Source organism: Schistocerca americana, chromosome 4 (assembly GCF_021461395.2).
Source record: "Schistocerca americana isolate TAMUIC-IGC-003095 chromosome 4, iqSchAmer2.1, whole genome shotgun sequence".
NCBI classification, from domain to species: Eukaryota; Metazoa; Arthropoda; class Insecta; order Orthoptera; family Acrididae; genus Schistocerca; species Schistocerca americana.
This window is the reverse complement of record NC_060122.1, coordinates 390,166,823-390,188,042: the sequence shown is the minus strand read 5'-3', so window position 1 is coordinate 390,188,042 and position 21,220 is coordinate 390,166,823. Positions and strand designations below refer to the sequence as shown.

Sequence of the window (21,220 nt, the reverse complement as noted above, 5' to 3'; positions counted from 1 at the left end):
AAAAAGAAAAAAAGAAAAAAAAAGCTTCTAATGTGTGTGAAATCTTACAGGACCTAACTGCTTGGGTCATCAGTCCCTAAGCTTACACACTACTTAACGTAAATTATCCTAAAGACAAACACACATACCCATGCCCGAGGGAGGTCTCGAACCTCCGCTGGGACCAGCCACACAGTCCGTGACTGGAGCGCCTGAGACCACTCAGTTAATCCCGCGGGGTGAAAATTATCAAACTATCAGTTTAATAAGTCACAGTTGCAAAATAATAACACAAATTCTTTGCAGATGAATGGAAAAACTAGTAGAAGCCAGCCTCAGGGAAGATCAGTTTGGATTCCATAGGATTGTTGGAACACAAGGGCAATACTGGTCCTACAACTTATCTTAGAAGATAGGTTAAGGAAAAGCACACCTACCTTTATAGCATTTGTGGACTTAGAGACAGCTTTTGATAATATTGACTGGAACACTATCTTTCAAATTATGAAGCTGGTATGGGCAAAATAAAGGGAGCAAAAAGGCTATTTACAATTTGTACAAAAACCAAATGGCAGTTATAAGAGTCAAGGGCATGAAAGGAAGCACTGATTGAGAAGGGAGTGAGACAGGTTTGTAATCTATCCCTGAAGTTATTCAATCTGTATATTGAGCAAGCAGTAAAGGAAACAAGCGAAAAATTTGGAATAGAAATTAAAATCCACGGAGAACAAACAAAAACTTCAAGGTTTGCCAATGACATTGTAATTCTATCAAAGACAGCAAAGGACCTGGAAGAGCAGTTGAATGGAATGGACAGTTTCTTCAAAGGAGGATAAAAGATGAACATCAACAAAAGCAAAATGAGGATAATGGAATGTAGCCAAATTAAACTAGGTGATTCTTAGGGAATTAGATTTCCTAATGAGCCATTTAAAGCAGTAAATGAGTTTTGCAATCTGGGAGCAAAATGACTGATTATGGTTGAAGTGGAGAGGATATAAAATGTTGACTGGCTAAGGCAAGGAAAGCATTTCTGAAGAAGAGAAGTTTGTTAACATGAAGTATAGATTTAAGTGTCAGGAAGTTCTTTCTGAAAGTATTTGTATGGTCTATAGCTTTGTATGGAAGTGAACCATGTACAATAAATAATTTAGACAAGAAGAAAATAGAAGCTTCCGAAATGTGGTGCTACAGAAGAATGCTGAAGATTAGATGGGGGAGATCATGTACTAATGAGGAGATGCTGAATAGAATTGAGGAAAAGAGGAATTTGTGGCACAATTTGACTAGAAGAAGGGATCAGTTGGTAGTACATGTTCTGAGGCATCAAGGGATCACTAGTTTAGTATTGGACAGCATGTGGAGGGTAAAGATGATAGAGGGAGATCAAGAGATGAATACACTAAGCAGATTCAGAAGGATGTAGGCTGCAGTAGTTACTTGAAGATGAACAGACTTACACAGGATACAGTGGCATGGAGAGCTGCGTCAGACCAGTCTCTGGACTGAAGACCACAACAACAACAACAATCACCTCTGTGCTTGGCTGCTTCAATTATCATGATAATATCATTGTTTTGGATTCTACCACCAAAGACCACCTTAGAAATCTCTGATCATTGCTTTCTGTTTTGCAATCTGTGGGTCTCAGGTGCAATCTTGCCAAATCTTAATTTTTTCAGTCTTCAATTGAGTTCCTAGGTTTTGACATTTCTCACACAGGAGTCAAGCCAATGCATCACCATGTTGATGCAACAGTGGCTTTGCAATGGCCAAACTCCATTAAGGAACTGCAGGTATTTCTAGGTAATGTTGCAGATTACTGTAAGTTTTTACCTGACACATCCACTGTTGCTCAACCACTGCATGTGCTTTTGTGTAAAAATGTGCCTTCTTTCTGGCCCCAGCTTGTGACCAAGCATTTGATTTGCTTAAATATATGTTTCAATCTATCCTGTGTGTGCTACATATGCTTCTCAGCATGGTCTTGGTGTGGTGGTGGCACACCAATATGCAGACAGGTGTGAACAAACCATTGCTTATGCTTCTAATACATTAACTCCCACTCAGCAGTGGTATTCTCAGATTGAAAAGGAGACTTTAGCAATTGTGCCCACCATCAAGAAATTTCATGCTTCTTGTATGGTTCTAAGGTCCATTTAATCATAATCACAAGCTGTTGGTTGCTCTTTTTCACTCTTCAGCTTCTGTGGTGGACAACGCAGCATATCTTTAGCACCAGTGGGCTCTCTTCCTCTCCTGTTATCATTATCAGACCCATTACTGGCCAATCGAGCAACATGCCAATACCAATGCCTTATCTTGTCTTCCAATCAGGCCAGACCTGGCACTCAATCATGTCAGTAGCTCTGTTTTTATTTTGATATTGGGAACCAGAAAGTGGGTGATAGTTTTCCCATCAGTAGTACCATGATAGCATTCACCATCATCATAGATCCAGTACTTAGTCAGGTCCACTCTTTTGTGCAGCATGCTTGGCAAGGAAAACTTCTGCCCATGCCTTGGATCCCTTGTTTAATTACTACTCCATCCAGCACCAACTCTCTGTGTTTGACGGGCTTCTTTTGATGGCTACAGAGGATGCTGCTCCCTGGGTTGTGATTCCCACTTCCTTATACTGTGGTGTATACTGACTTCTGCAGGTCAGTCATTGAGGGACCTCTCGCACCAGAGCTTTGGCCCCCCAGCATGGGTATTGGCCACGCATAGATGGCAACATTATGTGGCTTATCACCACTTGCATTTACTGTGTTCAGCAATAGGTGGCCAATAGTAGTCTTTTTCCCCCTGGCTGATGCCGCAGTGCCAGTGGGTGTGTGTACCTGTCAATTTTGCTGAGTCCTTGCTAAATCAGTATTGGTTCAACATAGTCGATGCTTATTCCAAGTTTCCCTAGTGGTGTGACATCTGTCCACATCCATGGCAGCCTCTGTTTTGGTCCTGCTCAAGATTTTTGCAATTGAGGGACTTCCATATATTGTTTTCAGACATAAAGACCCCCAGTTTGCTTCTTGAGAATTTGAATCTTTTTATCAGGCTGGTGGTGTTCAACACCTCACAGCTCCTCCATTTCACTCTCAGTCTAATGTAAAGCTGGATGCCTGGTTCAGGTGTTTAAAACTCAGATGCAGAAGTACACATGTGGCACTTCTCCTGAAGCTGCTTTAGACTGTTTTTTGAGTTCATACCATTTCACTAACTTGACCAGAAGAAGGGATCGGTTGGTAGGGCATGTTCTGAGGCATCAAGGGATCACCAATTTAGTATTGGAGGGCAGCGTGGAGGGTAAAAATCGTAGAGGGAGACCAAGAGATGAATACACTAAGCAGATTCAGAAGGATGTAGGTTGCAGTAGGTACTGGGAGATGAAGAAGCTTGCTCAGGATAGAGTAGCATGGAGAGCTGCAGCAAACCAGTCTCAGGACTGAAGACCACAACAACAACAACAACCATTTCACTGTGGTTGGGGCAGAAGCCTGGCAAAGCTGCTATATAGATGCCAATCACAGACCCTCCTTCACCTGCAGCATCTGACGCCTTGCCTGAGGGTATCACCAGCTCTGCGGCAGTTCTGGCTGGGTGCACGTCTGCACTTGTGTTTTCAGGTGTCAGCTGAACTGGGCTCTTGTTGTCTTCAAGTGTTGCCAGCCCCAGCACCTGTGCATCATCCACACTTCTGAAGGGCAGACATCCCATCACTTCAACCAGCTGCGGCCTCACATGGTGGGGTCCATTCCAGAGGACCCACTGCCTCCTCCATCCCTGCTGCCATAGATGCCTGTTCCCATATCACAGCCAGTCCAGTTCATGTTGCAGCAGGGGCTGCTACCTGACAGATCACTGTCTTGGGTTGCCTGACTTCACCCCCACTCTTTGACTGCCATTGTTGGTGTACACCCCCTGCACCCGGCGTCACAGCTGCTGCCACTTCTGTTGCTGAGCCCTGTGTGGCCATCATATCCAATGCCCCTGCTGGGACCTCCAGCGCTGACTGCTGATATTGATAAGAATGTCACTGTGGAGACACCCTCACCAGCTTTGCCCTATGGCCTCTCATGAGAGAGGGGATGTGCATCAACCTGTTCCCTCATCACTTCTGCCCCTGCTCAGCAGTGGCTGCCCACCACATGCTGCAGCAATCACTGTCATCACCAGGTGATGAAATGGACATCAGCACCATCATTGGTGTTTTCTGTGCCTCATAATCTCAGTCCCTTGCAAGATCAGTGGCCCCCCTTTCTTTAATGGTACCAGTGTATTTTCTGTAGCAGCAATTTTTTTCTCTACCATGTCTTTTCCTGCGCCTAGTGTTTTTATGTGTGTATGTGGTTTTCCCACCCCCTAGAAGGAAGGAGTGCTCTACCTTCACTCATGATGCTTGCGATTTCAGGTTTTGCCTGTCCATACAGTTCACAACCCTGCTTGTAGAGACCACTTGGATTGGCCCCTGGTGTGCTCTGGTGAGCCGCCAAAGAAATAATATTATTTAATCAACCACAAATGACTGCTCAGCCTATTCTGTACTCTGTGTTACTGTTGCGCAGTCAGTTTGTTTGGTGCTATGCACAACCTGTTCTTCACTGTATCTTAAGTGTTGCTCTGTAAAGTAATATGTTCCATAAATTGTGCATGTTCTTGCTGTAGCACATTCATGATGTTAGTTTACTATCTAGTGTAACTTAATGTTCCTTACATCTTCCAGGTGCTGTATTTTGAGACTTCATGATATTGTCAACTTTGGCATTAAATTCACATTGAAGTTTATAGACAGACATATCTTACCATAAGAAAGTTAACAGTCTCAAGATATTGAAAATTTGACATTTATTATAATAATGCACAGAATAAGAAAAACAGCAACCATTCACCATATCAGATATCTGTTTGCTCTGGCATTAGGTCAAATGGGTAATAAGATAATTTCCTAATGTAATCAGTATCAGGTTTCAGTGCTAAAAACTCAAGAACATGAGTGAAAAGATGAGTGTTTTAGAGTCACAGCATGGGAGTGGGCCTTATTCAAGGCTTATCCCATATGATATTACAGGGAGAATCTACCACTATACCCACCAAACCCTTACTTTAGAGCAAAGTCTCTTATTAATTGGTAACAAAAATATTAGTGAATTGTTCCTGATGTCCTTACCAGAATAAATTCCAGGAATGGCATTAGGAATGATTACTTAAATCTTGTATGAGTGGTGAGACCAGTTTGTAGTTGGCATAGTGACACCACAATTCCAGGATGTGCTCAATTAACTCCACTGTGTAACAGTGGTCCTCCCAGTTTATTGAGTGCTGTGGTGGCCTGCCATTCCACACGTGAAGTTGGATCTATATTCTTCTGCGGTCCACAGCAGATGCACCTCAGTATGAGCTTCATGCCAGTCTGACACCCGAGGGGGAGATCAATGCAGGCAGTGTTATGGAGGAAGCTGGGAATTATATCATAGAACTTTCAGTTGCACCATAGCTGGCCTGACTCCTCTGAAACAGTTTATAATAAGGCTCCATTGTTTGTGATGTATAATTTGCATGACACTAGTGACTGGGGGCTGCATAAATTGTTCCTGCACAAGTTATTGCTTGAATTGGTCTGGGAGCCATAGTATGCCTGTCTCTTCTAGAATACTGTTGATGTGGCTCTGGCAACATGTTCCTGTTGCCAAGGACACACCACTTTGATGAATATGATCAATAAAACCTAACATCAAAGGGGGTGTGCCGATTAGTTTGCTGTGCTTCCCAAACAACTTGGTAAAGAAAAAGGGAAAACAATAAAAGCAACTTAAAAAACCAAATAATTTTTTTGTGAAATGAATAGCCTAAGAGTAAAAAATAAAACAGATTAGAGATACATTTGGCTCATCTTTGAATGATGCTCAAAATCATGTACAGCAATTTGAGCGCTAAAACAAACATTTGGTTGACATAGTTTTGCAAAACAAAGTATTTAAATGTATATAATCACAAATAAATAACAGTAGTAATTGAAATACTCACACATTAGTTAAGAAGAATTTGCAGTTCTACTGGAACTGCTGTCTGATTGTTTTTTGTATTTCTTGTTTTAACTGGGAAAAGTAAATAAGCAAGAAAAATTCTATTGACAGTACTCGTAAGGGAAACTTCACTATTTGTGTCCACTCTTTTTCTTCCCTGAAATATGCAGTATTCTCTATTGAAAAAATTTTTAGAGTGAAAAATTTTTGGAACTTTTTTTACACCATCACACATGGATAATAGAAATGTGCAAAGGTCACAGAACAGCAGGTTGCACAGTCTACATAATACATCAGACAGATATCCCATCCTACATGTATAGACACTTTGATTCTAAGTTAAACACTGAACAGTAATTTTTCAATTGGCACATTATTTACTGTACATGATTCTGAACATCATTCGAAAGTGTGTCAAATGTTTCTCTTATGTGTTTCATTTCTTACATTTAGACAAGTCATTTCACAAAACATTTTATAGCTTTTTTTCTTTATTTTTCTGGTTTTGTTTAGAAAGCATGAAATATAGTGCATTTAAAATTGATTGGTATTTAATTATTAATAAGAGTGCATAAATCAAGAAAAAGCAAAGGTGTTAATTAAAAATTTAAAGCTCAGTGCTCAAATTGGTATTTTAAAGAGCACTAGGGAATATTAGACTGCTGGATTTTTCTTAATTACCCTGGCTACTTTCAAGCAGTTAAACCTTTTTCAGAAAGAATTTTCATTTTGCACCAGAATGCATGGCAATTTGAAACTTCTTGGTAGAGCTGAGTAGATTAAAAATGTGTGCCCAACTGGGACTTGAACCTTGGACTTGTGTCTTTCATAGGTAAGTGTTTCTATTAATGGAGCTATCCAGGCACAACATGTGAACTACCTTCACTGCTCTACTCTCTACTCCCCCCCCCCCCCCCCAAGTAACTAATCTCCTGTCTTCCGAACTTATATCTTTTCTTTCAGGAGTGCTAGCCCCACAAGAAACACAGGAAAATTTTTGTAAAGTTTGGAAGGTAGCAGATGTGGCACTGGCAGAAACAAAACTGTGAGGGCAGGTTTTGAGTCATGCTTGGGTTGCTCAGACGGTAGGGCACTGCCCATCGAAGGCCTGAGATTTGAGTCCCAGTGTGGCACAATTTTAATCTGCCAGGAAGATTCAACTTTTTTTTTTTTTTCAAAATTAGACCTCACAGTGATGAATTTAATATTCCATTTGTCTATTTTCCACTCTTCATTTGACAATGAAAATTTGTACAAAATTTCAATGTGCAGTTTATAAGGAATCATTATTTTCATTTCACTCAAATGTTTGACCAAAAATGCAAAAAATAAACACTCGACCAGTTTTTCAGTGTTTTGCCATTGGAGAAATGGAAAGTGCTCAGATTTTCCATACAATTGGTCTTAAGAGGACACTTGTATGGCAGCTGTACCAGCTTCTTGTCAGACGGGGTTTTACTTACTTGAATCTATCACACTGCGTGAGGGCGAACTGAAAACCAAGTGTCAGAGACCAGACAGCTGCCTGGAGTCGGAGATCAGAACTACTCACAGACGTAGTGCTATTGTGTACTTTTAGGTACAACCATCAACATACAGTGACAGACACCATAGAGATCACCTGCAACCCAATGTCAGTCACAGTTGTGAAAACTTTATCCCATTGAATCAATTCTTGGGGTACTCTACTTTCTTATAGTTGTTGATTACCAGGAGTTGCTCCAATCCAGACATGAAAGTAAGTACAAGTTGGCAGTTCCATATCAAAATCTGTGGACAGTTTTGAAACCCCATTCCCGAAGTGTACAGGAAATTTGGTTCCTAGGACACAGTAGAATTTCTGAAATTAGAAAATACAAAGTTTAATGTAGATGATAAGCAAATGAATTATGGATGCAAAGTGCACCACTCTTGCCAATAGTGAATATAAGCCCTCAGGATTACATGCACTAAAGCAGTCATTGGTTCCCCATCCTTTCAATCAATTTTGTCAAAGTAACTGGTCTGTAAGAATGTGCGAAGCATGGGACCTATCCACATTTCCGCAATAGTTCCACAACAAGGCTCAAGGAAAATTTCATCTTGTATTTTGTCTGTTCTTGGTATGACTGGCTCCTGAAAGGAGCCAAGGGAGGTGGTCACATCTTTTGAATCTTTATCATAGGAAAAGATAAGCTCACTGATTTGCACCCTACTGCCAATGGCTCTTTCTACCACTAGCTGCCATTTGGCCAAGAGTTTTAATATGAGAAGTGGATACTGTACTTGGTGTCTTCTGACATGGGAATGCCAGAAGAGACCTGCTTCTTCAGTTGCACTGAGAGAGTGATTTCCTTGGTTCAGAATGTTTGAGGCTGAGAGGGAAGATGCACTTTTGAGCTTAGAGAATAAAATACTAAGAGCTTACAGTCTCAGATATCACTTCTTACACATTTCAGCACTAGCCATCTTCAGAGAACATGAACCTGAATAACCTCACGTTTCTAATACCAAACATGAGTGCGAACCTGGTTGGTACTGGAGACTATGATGAGGCACTTTGTATCAATTGGGATTCATGTCCTTTGAAGATCAACAGTGGCCAAAGGAGAAGTGATTCAATGTAAAAAAAAATACTTTTTGTCAAGAAAGGACAATTCAGTTATGCATATTTCTTCCTGGCTCCAGTGTGTGACTACCGATAGAGCTTTTACTGCTCAGTGAACTTTTTCTTAATTGTGTGATGCACATTGCTGATTGGGGAGAGTGCTGTCCCAGAAGAAAAACCTACTGCTCATCCACAGTTCTTACAGCAGCACTTGTGAGTAAAGCTGAAAGATGTGTCCAAACATTAACGACCTGGCACCCACTCTCATAACTTGATGAAAATATGCTTTCATGTCACAGCAGCACTTGTGAGTAAAGCCGAAAGATGTGTCCAAACATTAACGACCTGCCACCCACTCTCATAACTTGATGAAAATATGCTTTCATGTCACATCAGTGTGGTTTTACTTACTCAGAAGACATCCCCTTCACAATCTAGGATGTTGCCTACTTTACTATTGTTCGATCTTTGCTGAATCTGGTGAACATAGTAAGGCTCAGTGCTGTTGTTTAGTGCTCAGTTTAGTGGTCTCTGGTAGGAGTTCCCAACAGAAGATGAACCCCTGAATCATGTTTAGTCATTTGTGAGTAACACTAAGGGCCAGTATATTTTCAAACTTGTTACAGGAGTGAAGGGACTCTGGTGTTCAATGCCTTAATTGGATGGGACCTCGTCCTCATGGTTTGAATAACTGCCATATTTCCATATCAGAAGGGTTGGTTCAAGAACATTTTTCCACCACCCACCCCTTTTCCTTTTCTCCCCCACACATTAGATGCCATTCATGAGCTGCTGATAAAACCTCTAAAAGTAAATCTATAATAATAATAATAACAATAATACTTTATTCAACAATGAATGATTCATTGCATATGTATAAAAACAGGTTACAATTCTTAATACATAGCACAATAAGACATTCTAAATACATCACTGATTAACAAAATGATTAAATTGCAAATAAAATGGTTTGCTTGACAGTATTTATACTTTTTTAAGCACTTCTTATTCTACATGTAAGTATGGTATTCTTCTAATTAACAAAAGTGATTTTGTAGCAGGAATTTCTTTAGGAGAAATTTAAGCTTGATTGTGGGTATGATCATAAATTTACTGGGCAGTGCATTGGCTAACTTTAAACCTGCATATTGTAGACCATTTTCATAGTGTGCTGTGCACTGGCTGCTGACAAAATTTTTTTCTTTATTTATGGTATTGAACTGATACAATTCAGAACAAATATTAGGCTGCAGTCTTAACAAGCAATGTGGCTTTTAGACTGTACATGTTTACTATGGTCTGCACACCAATTTTTGGAAACAAGCCACGTCATGATTCATTATATTTTGTTCCACAGATGATTATTATAGCCGTTTTTTCAGTAGCAATAAATTTTTTAGATTAGCTTTGGTTGTTACTCCCCAAATTTCTGTTCCATAATTCAGGTGCGAAGAAAACAGAGCATGGTACACAGTCTTTAAAACAACAATGTCTGTGCAGAACTTGTTAATCATACTAATTGCAAATGTATTCTTAGATAACTTACATGTAGGAATGTCAACACGTGAGTCCCATTTTAGATTGTTTAGATTGTTAAACCAAGGAAGTTTACACTAAACTTTTTTTATTAATTCATTGCCTATGTATAGTTTTATTCCATCATTAAAACTGCTGTTGACAAATTCTGTGAGACAGGTTTTACTACTGTTTACATTTAAGTGGCTTTCATTGAAGTACTGAACAACTTCATTTGTAACGTTATTACCGTGGGTCTCTAGTTCTTTAAATGATTCCTTCTTACACACAATGGATGTACCATCCGTGTACAGAACTATTTTGGAACTTTTGGAACTGAGTGCAATATCCTGTGCCATTTACATCAACCAAAAACAGAAGAGGTCCCAGTACTGAGCCCTGGGCCACTACATATTTTATGTTAGTGATTTTGGATTTGTGAACACCACTTTCAGTCTTAAGCAGTACAAACTGTTTTCGGCTACTCATATAAGATTTGATTACGTCATGAGCATTATGAGCAATATGGTGTGGGTGGAAATAGGTTGTTTCACTACTAATTATGATACACACTGCGCACAAATTTGACAGTAGACATGCCTCTGTCACCCCTTGCAGCTAGGCATACCAAGCGGCTGCTTGTGGCATTTAGGCCGTAAACTGACCATGAATAGCATAAATCTGGTTTGCAGAGTGATGAAATAAGGAAACGGTGTAATTGTCTTTTAGATTTTCCATCAGTTCTATAAGGGACAGTCAGATGAAAACAAAACAGACTATACAGTATAATAAGCTTGGCACAGGTGTTGATAGCACAGGTAGGCGTGTGTACACAAGTACCCTGTACTCAAAATCAGGAACAGCGAGAACCTTCACCTCTGTGCCATTTGCCTGTTACACATGTTCGACATGAAGTCAGTGAGTTGTGTGCGTGTTCGACTCCACTATGGAGGCCGGAGAAGAGGAACAGCAAGGTGTAGTGTGGATTTTGACTGTGGATGAAGTGTCAGGAAGTGAAATTCGTGCCCAAATGTCTGGTGTATGTTGCGAACACAGTGTATCACATGTTCGTGTGTTTGTGTGGAATGAATTATTTAGAGAAGGATGGCGACATCGAAAGACAGCAGAGACAGCAGTGGACCAAGACAGGCTCATCGAATCACTACTCCTTCTGTTATTACTGTGGTGGATTTTGCTGTCAGAAATGATCAACAGCGGACTGTGGAAGACATTAGGCTCATGTTAACAAGGCACCCACACCTGTGGGCAATTGTGGGGAAGGGGGGGGGGGGGGGCGGCGGGTTCTATTAGCTCTGAGGCAAACATAGCGTAGCAAGTGGTTTTCTTTCAAGAAAATGGTCGAAGTCAATGTTACACAGCTTTTTAACAGGATAAGAACTGGAACGTTTTTATGGCTCCTTACAAGGCGCCATTCTTCATCCAAAATATTAAAAAATACTGCACATCCTCAGGTATGTATGGAAGAAACAATTTGTATGACTGAGAAAGAAAAGAAAACTACTCATTTTAATAGCAGAGCACGGCACAGGATTTTCTTTCCCTGAGTTGCTTAAAAAATATGTAGCAGGTGTCCGTCCGAATGTCTGGGAGAATATCGGTGTAAAAATTTAAAGCAAATCGGAGAAGAATTTTCCGATATTTATGGTTACGTTTCCCCATTATATTTTACATGGGTCTTACCGTACACGGTACATGAAAAAATATGTAGTCTGCACCGTTCGACTGTTCATCAGAGTATCGTGTAAAAATTTGACGTAAATTGGGAAATAACTTTTCGGGATTTTTTTTTCTAACAACCTTACCCATTTATACACCATACATACACCTATATATTAAAAACTGTGTAGCCTTATGTCCGTCCTCACATTTGTTAGAGCATTGTCTAAAATTTGAAGTAAATCGTCAAGAACTTCTCGACATTTTTGGTAACAACGTTGAAATACGACTTGTCTTCAAATAGTAGTATAGATATTTATTAAGAAACAGCTGTCTAAATATTATTTTAAATCATCGCTGCAGCGCGTTCTCGAACTAACACCAGATGTAATTCGTACAAAACGCTTGGTATTTTAACAATGTTGCCTGTTAGTAGAATTTCTCCGAAATATTGTTCCAGAAAACATTAGCGACTGAAAATGTACAAATGAACTATTTAATTCGCTTTTAATCATCTATAGTTCTATTCTTGCGTAATGTAAATGTAGCTCAAGTGTTTCCCTGATCTGATTTTGATTATTTGTAATCCCAAAAAACTAAACATTTATTACTTGATTGCTTTGTTTGAATAGAATATAACCGTAGGTACTGACAAGTGAGAACGATGCGCAGAGTTATCAAAATTTAACAATCATCCTTTGGACTTGAACAATTTGTCGATCTTTAGAAATATTTCATTAGTCGCCCTTCCAGGAAAACCGTAATATATATACACCTGTACCTATTTATATCATCTGTGGAAAGCATTATATCTGGATTTTGTGAATATGTAACTTTTACGTCATTCATGTATATAGTGAGTAACAAAGGAACTGATATCGTTGGTGCATCCTCTCTCATTATTTCAAAATCAGACTGAATAACGCTCTGTGGGCATGGACCTGATGTACATTAATTTCTGTTACATAGGTAAAACTAAGAAAAGGGTGTGCTGAGTATTCCCAAGTATTTCAACTTTTGGAGCAGAATATTGTGTGCCACTGTACGGTCACTAATCGTGGATGTCAGCTGCAAATTATGATACAGAGAACAGTAATGTTCTATAATTCTACTTCTAAGATTCTAAAGAAACAGTTACTGCTTCCACAATAGAGGGGTCTCATATCTTACCCAGCATACGGCGCTACAGGCTTCAGGCAGCTTGGTCCTTCCTCCAAAGCAGCCATGGCCGTTTGCTGGTAGGTGAGGCTGGGTACACGACGCCTCCGACTGAGCTCGTGCTGCGCGCGCACCAGCATCTGCATGGAGTGCGAGCACACCACGCCGATGAGAAGGGTTCCAAGCACGCCCACGACGTACCCGGCGTGCATGAAGGCGTTTGGTGTCGCCAGGATGCCAGTGCCTATACTGCCTTTCAGTAGATGGACCAGCGCTTCCACGTTACTGCCGACAGAACAAAATATTTGCTCGGCCAGATAATTACAATGTTGTTAAAGATTCGGAGGTCTATAACACGACTGATCAGCTTCACGCCCTTCTGTGGCGATTTTTCATTCGTTATGAGAGGGGCATTCTATGAGTAATGCAACACTTTTTTTTTCTAAAAGTACGTCGGTTTTATTAAGGATTCCAGTATATCAAATTATTCCTCACTCTTTTGGCTACAAAATCACTTTTCAGTATAATCTCTAAGCAAGGCGACGGCCTTACGCCACCTTACTGGGAGGGCCAAAATGCCTGCGTGGTGCCACTCCACTGGCCGACATCGGAGCCAGTGTCTTGCTGCAACAATAACCTCCCCATCATCGCTGCTTCCTGCGGAGTGTATCCTTCAGTGGACCAAACAGATGAAAGTCGGAGGGTACGTGATCCTAGCTGTACGGTGGATACGAGGAAACAGTTCAACGAAGTATTCTCAGCTCGTCTCGGGTATGCTGATTCGTGTGAGGCCTTGCGTTGTCATGGAGGAGAACTTCATCTACATTTTTTGTGGCGACGAACGAGCTGGATTCGTTTCTTTAGTTTCCTGAGGGTAGCACAGTGCACTTCAGAGTTGATCGTTGCACCATGAGGAAGGACATAAAACAGAATGACCCCTTGAGGGTCTCAGAAGGCCGTCGCCATGACATTACCGGTGAGGGTGTGGCTTTGAACGTTTCCAATTCGAAGTAATGAACCCATGTTTAATGGACCGTGACGATGTTCGACAAAAAATTGTCACCATCAGCCTCGTAAAGTGCAAGTATTTCCGCGCACATGGTCCTTCGTTGCTCTTCATGGTCTTCTGTTAGGCGGCGAAGAATCTATCGGGTACACACATTTCGGGACCCGAGATGTTTCTTTGTGATCTGTCGATCACCTCAAATGAGCGTGTCCGCACGTTCCAACACGTCCGTAGCTCGTGGTCTAGTGGCTGGCATCGCTGCCTCTGGATCATGGGGTCCCGGTTTCGATTTCCGGCCGAGTTGGGTATTTTCTCTGCCTAGGGACTGCGTGTTTGTGTTGTCATCATTTCTTCTTCTTCTTCTTCTTCTTCATCATCATCATCCGTGACAGTGGCTAGATTGGACTGTGTACAAATTGGAGTGTGTAAAAATTCGGACTTTGTACAGGCCCCGACAACCGCGCAGTTGGGCGCTCCACAAACCAAACACCATCATCATCGTCATCACATTCCAACATTGCGGGAGTCACAGCTGTGTGCGGCCGGCCGGCACGCGGGAGATCGGACAGATTTGAGCAACCTTGTTGCGATGCTGACAGACGCCTCGCCCAACGACTCATCATACTTTTGTTCACTGTCAGGTCTCCGTAGACATTCTGCAAGCGCCTGTGAATTTCTACAATGGTCTGGTTTTCCGCCAAAAGAAATGACAGCTCCCTGCTTGGAACGCAGGAACTTCGTGAAACTATTAGGGCTGAAGCGAGAATATTCCACAATGTCTCCCAAAAAATTTCTCATTTTTTCAACCGAAACTGACCGAGGAAAAAGAGTGTTGCATTATTTATTGAATGCCTCTCGTATTTAATCTAGTACACTTACAAATATCGCGCAGTCTATGCGATGTGCTAACCGACTTTCTGGGAATAGAATAGTTTTTTCCAACTTTTGTCTTATGCCTTCAATCACTGAATTTTTTGCGAGATTCAAAGAAACTAGCCATGTCGGCATATTTCCATTGCTAGCGTTACTTGGAGACATAATTTACTTTCTTGTCAATATAATTTATGAGTCAGTAAAATGAAAACTGTAAATATTCCAAAAAACAATTATTGCACACACGAGCCAAGAAGTTGAATCAGTGATCGGAACAATCATCCCCACGCTCAATGCAAGTTATCCAGAATTTACAGATTGCCTGGAGTCACGAAGAAAAAAAATCAATTTGGTAGTATACTCGTGCACCACATGTCCTACCTTTTCTTCCTTCAAAGCAGAACTTTCTGCAACGCATTGCTGCTGTGAGTGGTCCAAGCACACGGAAGTCGCTCGGGTGAGTATCGTGGTCGTGGAAGACAAACTTCCTGCCTGTGGTTGTCCCAGCCGCATGGTAATGTGAAGTGCCTGCCGTAACACAACAGCTGCAGACTGCAATCTATGTGGTTTCGATTTGATTGCGCATTGGTTTGGTATCTCCGTCAGACGTGGAGTTCGCTACTATTCGCGTACCACCGAGAGAGAAATTGCAGACTCCGTCGTAAGCACAGTTCACAGCACGTCTAGTGGGAAACACCTCTGGCTTGTATCATAAAGGGACCATTTTTGTAGCGCATAACCATCGATGTATTCATCCAGTGATCGCATGTAGAACTCTGATCACAAAATTTCAGCGTGCCTGCAATTTCATACTATCTGCGTCGTTCGCAATCTTATATTGTAATCCGGCAAAAGGTTCCCATCGGTCTGTACGTGATTACGGATTATTTAATTATTCCTGGTTATGAAGCTTGTATCATTTACTGTAACGTTTCCTGAAACAGGGAACTAACTTCACTAGTTCGTGACTCCACCTAAGCTACAAATTTTACAATCTCTCTTGGTTTTGTTCCTATAAACGACAGCAGAAAATTTAGTAGTGCACAAATATTTTGTGTTAGTTGTATCTACACTGTGTGTATCATGTAGGAAACAGACAAGCATCTGCAACATTATTTCTAAAACCGGTTTTCTCTCACCTTGTATGTGTATCTTTACTGTAAAAATATACCACATGTAGTGCCCAGAATGGCAGATTATCTCCCTGAGAAACCTATATTTAACATATTGTTGAAAGAAATAAACTCTCTCTGGAGTCCGTATCACTATGACACTGAACAGCAACATAATTGGTGGTAGGCAATACATCATTTACGATACCAAACATGTAAAAAATTTATTTTCCTTTTGATTGAGAAGCAGGTGCCTTCGCAGATTTTAATATCAAGTTATACTTGATGAGAGCTCATTTTTTATCGCCAATTGTTGCATCTCTGAACAAAGAATATCAACTTTAGTACAACGAAAAACCAGTCCAAAGTTGCAAATTTTACTTTTTCTTATTTACTCGATGACTAATTTTGGGCCGAGACCCATTTTCAAATCATCGTAACAGTCAAAGATGGTATTTCCGAAGATGTGAAAACCATGTGAAAAATATGCAACGAACAGCTATATTTTTGACATAGTTTTGACATTTTCGGAAATACCATTTCTGACTATATTACGATGATACGAAAATGTGTCTCGGCCCGAAACTAGTCATCGTATGAATAAGAAAAGTAAAATTCGCAACTTCGGACTAGTTTTTCGTTCTACTGATTAACGTAAGTTGCTGACCCACAGCTACTCCAGCGTGCTGGAAGTTCGCAAATATCAACTTTATTGAGGAGGCGCCTAGATTCTCCACGATATTTGGTTTTACGCATTAATGTGTTCCGATGTTACGGGACTGAATCTACCGATTTCCACTGCATTTCATAGAAGCGTTTTTCTCGGCGATAAAAACATACGGGTAGAGCATAAGTGGAATAAACTGGAATCATTTTTCTGATCTGCTTGTCAACATACTGGTGTTGAGTTGCTGACAGAACTATAACCATTTTAGCACTGGTAGTTCCATCAGGCTATGACAAGGAAGATTACTAGGAAGAGGAAACTGTCGCAAAGATCGTCGTAGAGCACATAATGTAGCGAAGTCACGAGATTGTGGGAACATAAGATCGATAGCTAGAAAGGTGCCAGGAGCGACTCTGAAGTGCGTGCGATTAGCGTTATTGACGAGGCACATACTGAGACCAGAAAGAAGCTAGTCCATCAGAAAGCCCCTACCAAACGAAGTGTTACTTCCCCACGGGGGGGGGGGGGGGGGGGGCGTAACGTTTGATGATCAAGTTTCTTCTAAGTGCTTGCCCGCTGTATGTGTGAGGGTGGATTAAGAGTCCGGAACCGCGCTGCTGCTACGGTCGCAGGTTCGAATCCTGCCTCGGGCATGGACGTGTGTGATGTCCTTAGGTTGGTTAGGTTTAAGTAGTTCTAAATCTAGGGGACTGATTACCTTAGCTGCTAAGTCCCATAGTGCTTAGAGTCATTTGAATTTGAATCTCCGCAAACCTTAGTTACTTGTAACTGTTCGATATTCTTGTGACAATTTGTCTCTGAATATGATATTATTAAACAGGTTCGTGTTATACTTCAGTGCACCTACTGCACTTGTTTTGTGTGAGAAGTTATAATAAACAATAGGACTTACGGTAATTTTTCTTTTCATTACACATGCACCTCATCTGGACATCTAATTAAATTACAGTTTCAGTATTCCACCACCCTTTTGAAGTCTGTAGGGCCATAATTTAGTGTTAATAAAAATTATTGCAATACAAATGATAGGTTACAGTCTTTATTGGGCACCTACTTACCGATATTGATTAATTACCTAAAGGTGTAGGCAGTGGGGTAGTACATTTTCCATGTACTAACTGGATGTATTTGCGTACATGAGTTTGCCACCTTAATTCTAGAGAGTTTTATAGAGTATATTTTAAGCCTGTATTTAACTATGTGTTTCATCTGTTGTAGTACTGGTCTCTGTTGTCTGGCCTGCAATTACTATTGTTTTGAGAGTTTTGCTGCTCACTCATTCAACGGCAGTTTATCTGATGTTAAAAGAGCGGATAAACATGTCAAAGGTGATTGGTTAGGAGTCAGGTACTTCAGCGTAAATTTTGAATTGTTGCCAATAAACAGTAGCAAACTGTGGCGACTGGATTTTGAACGTCCTTGCAGTTGAAAAAAACTAATTTTAGTATTTGACCTTGTTTATGTAAGGCGTATATCATTCAGTTCTCTGAAACAGCATTTCACCAGCTTTGGTATTTCTGTTTCATTTGTTAACGTGTTCCTTTTTTAACGCTGCTTAGCTGAGTGGTAACGTCCTTTCCTCCTATGCGGTGGGCCCGGGTTCGATTCCCGGCCGTGTGGAGACTGTCTCCGCTCGTGGACTGGCTGTTGTGTTGTCCTCATCATCATTTCTTCCTCCTCACCGGCGCGCAAGTCGCCCAGTGTGGCGTCGACTGAAATTAGACTTGCACTCGGCGGCCGAACTTCCCCTGATGGGGCGTCCCGGCCAGCAATACCACACTTTTCATTTCAACACTGTAAGTTGGCTTCTGCACAGTTTGAGTAATCTCGCATTTCAGAGAAATTACCTCGCATACTTTTAAGTATTCCTTGCGCAATTATAACTGAATAACCGTGCCTCCCATTTAATTAGGAGCCCTCAGCTGATCGGCCTTTGTATTTTCTTTTCTGCTTGCATGTTTGTTAAATTGTTTTGTTATTACGGATGCACTTTAACTAAAAAACTCTAAGTGTATTATCCTCTAAATAGAATGTCACCTTCTGCGCAATATTACCAAAAAGTGATTCTATATAAATTGCTCTTCTTTCTTCGAACTCTGTTTTCCTGTTTCTGAATTTTCTTCAGTAATTTTAAAAAGGTTCTCTGTTGATCATCTGACTAAAATTCTTTTTAAACTGTGTGTTAAACTATTATGAATAAAATCTTGTATGGTATTCCTGGCAAAAGAAATTCTCCCCGGCAGTTTCCATTCCTCTCCCCCCACCCCCCTCAGCGCTTAACCTGCTTAGCAAATGGCGTCACACGGTGCTGACCTGAGAAAATGAGGATGTAAAGAACCCCTCTGACTGCGGTCCAACATCAAGTGACATACCCAAAAATAGGCATAACTTGCACTGACAGACCTTATACACTACTGGCCATTAAAATTGCTACACCACGAAGATGACGTGCTACAGACGCGAAATTTAACCGACAGGAAGAAGATACAGTGATATGCAAATGATTAGCTTTTCAGAGCTTTCACACAAGGTTGGCGCCGGTGGCGACACCTACAACTTGCTGGCATGAAGCAAGTTTCCAACCGATTTCTCATACACAAACAGCAGTTGACCGGCGTTGCCTGGTGGAACGTTGTTGTGATGCCTCGTGTAAGGAGGAGAAATGCGTACCATCACGTTTCCGACTTTGATAAACGTCGGATTGTAGCCTATCGCGATTGCGGTTTATCGTATCGCGACATTGCTGCTCGCCTTGGTCGAGAGCCAATGACTGTTAGAAGAATAATGAATCGGTGGGTTCAGGAGGGTAATACGGAACGCCGTGCTGGATCCCGAAGGCCTCGTATCACTAGCAGTCGAGATGACAGGCATCTTATCCGCATGACTGTAACGGATCGTGCAGCCACGTCTCGATCCCTGAGTCAACAGATGGGGACGTTTGCAAGAGAACAACCATCTGCACGAACAGTTCGACGACGTTTGCAGCAGCATGAACTAACAGCTCGGAGACCATGGCTGCGGTTACCCTTGACGCTGCATCACAGACAGGAGGGCCTGCGATGGTGTACTCAAAGACGAACCTGTGTGCACGAATGGCAAAACGTCATTTTTTCGGATGAATCCAGATTCTGTTTACAGCATCATGATGGTAGCATCCGTGTTTGGCGACATCGAGGTGAACGCACATTGGAAGCGTGTATTCGTCATCGCCATAGCGGCGTATCACCTGGCGTGATGGCATGGGGTGTCATTGGTTACACGTATCGGTCACCTCTTGTTCGCATTGACGGCACATTGAACACTGGACGTTACTTTTCAGATGTGTTACGACCCGTAGCTCTACCCTTCATTCCACCCCTGCAAAACCCTACATTTCAGCAGGATAATGCACGACCGCATGATGCAGGTCCTGTATGGGCCTTTCTGGATACAGAAAATGTTCGACTGCTGCCCTGGCCAGCACATTCTCCAGATGTCTCACCAATTGAAAACGTCTGGTCAATGGTGGCCGGGCAACTGGCTCGTCACAATACGCCAGTCACTACTCTTGATGAACTGTGGTATCGTGTTGAAGCTGCATGGCCAGCTATACCTGCACACGCCATCCAAGCTCTGTTTGACTCAATGCCGAGGCGTATGAAGGCCGTTATTACGGCCAGAGGTGGTTGTTCTGGGTATTGATTTCTCAGGATCTATGCATTCAAACTGCGTGAAAATGTAATCACATGTCAGTTCTAGTATAATATATTTGTCCAATGAATACCCGTTTATCATCTGCATTTCTTCTTGGTGTAGCAATTTTAATGGCCATTAGTGTAATAGCAAATGACAACGCTGTCCATAGATCTGTTTACATGAAGTTTGCAGTATAGTTGGTGACCCTGAGACGTAAAGTGAGTACTGTAGTGGCGCGCTAGACCGCAACATGTTGTAGCGTAAAGCAACGTTTCACAACCAGTTACACGATGGGGACCGAGCTACTGTTACAAAGCACCTGACCATTGCAATTATACAACGTGTTTGAGCTGCCCCTACCCATCCGTTTCACATGCCATGTGCAAGATTTTCATATCCTTTTGCTTACCAAGTACAAACCATCGAATGTGTTTTTCTTGAATAACTCTAAAACTGTGGCCTCCAGCGAAAATGTATCCTGTTACAAAATTTAACTACATTAAATTTACTAGTTTTCATGTAGCGAAAAAAAGAAAATGAAAACTTCTCCCGTGGTTTTTGAAGATGCTGCGGATTGCATAAAATCTATCGGCAGGCGCAACTGGATCACCCTGTAAATAATGTACTTGGTATTATTTCTCAGTTGTAGAATTCGAGACAAACTACGCAGCCATTCTGTACCTTTCAGATGGAAGGATCTGTAGCCAAGCCGAATTACACGCTTATGTAGACTGGTGGTAGGCAGTACTGGAGAAATGACGTCTTAGACCTGCGTTAAAGGATCATCAGAAGCGTCGACGCCATTTTGTATAGCGTTTTGCTAGAAAAAAGCATTTTCGCCAACATATAGGCGCTAGTGTCACTGCAAAATTAAGATTTTTCCCGCAAGAATAAGAATACTACTGATCAAGAGAAAAAGAATCGAAT

General features: G+C 41.4%; 1 protein-coding gene across 1 annotated transcript in view; it reads right to left on the bottom strand.

The window, feature by feature from the left end:
• Positions 1 to 21,220, bottom strand: part of LOC124613505 (proton-coupled amino acid transporter-like protein CG1139) — a 79,705-nt gene that overhangs the window by 46,410 nt on the left and 12,075 nt on the right. The window contains exon 2 of the mRNA XM_047142214.1: positions 12,952 to 13,224. Within this exon, the coding sequence (XP_046998170.1) occupies positions 12,952 to 13,224 (273 nt within the window). The remainder of the gene's footprint in view (positions 1 to 12,951; positions 13,225 to 21,220) is intronic.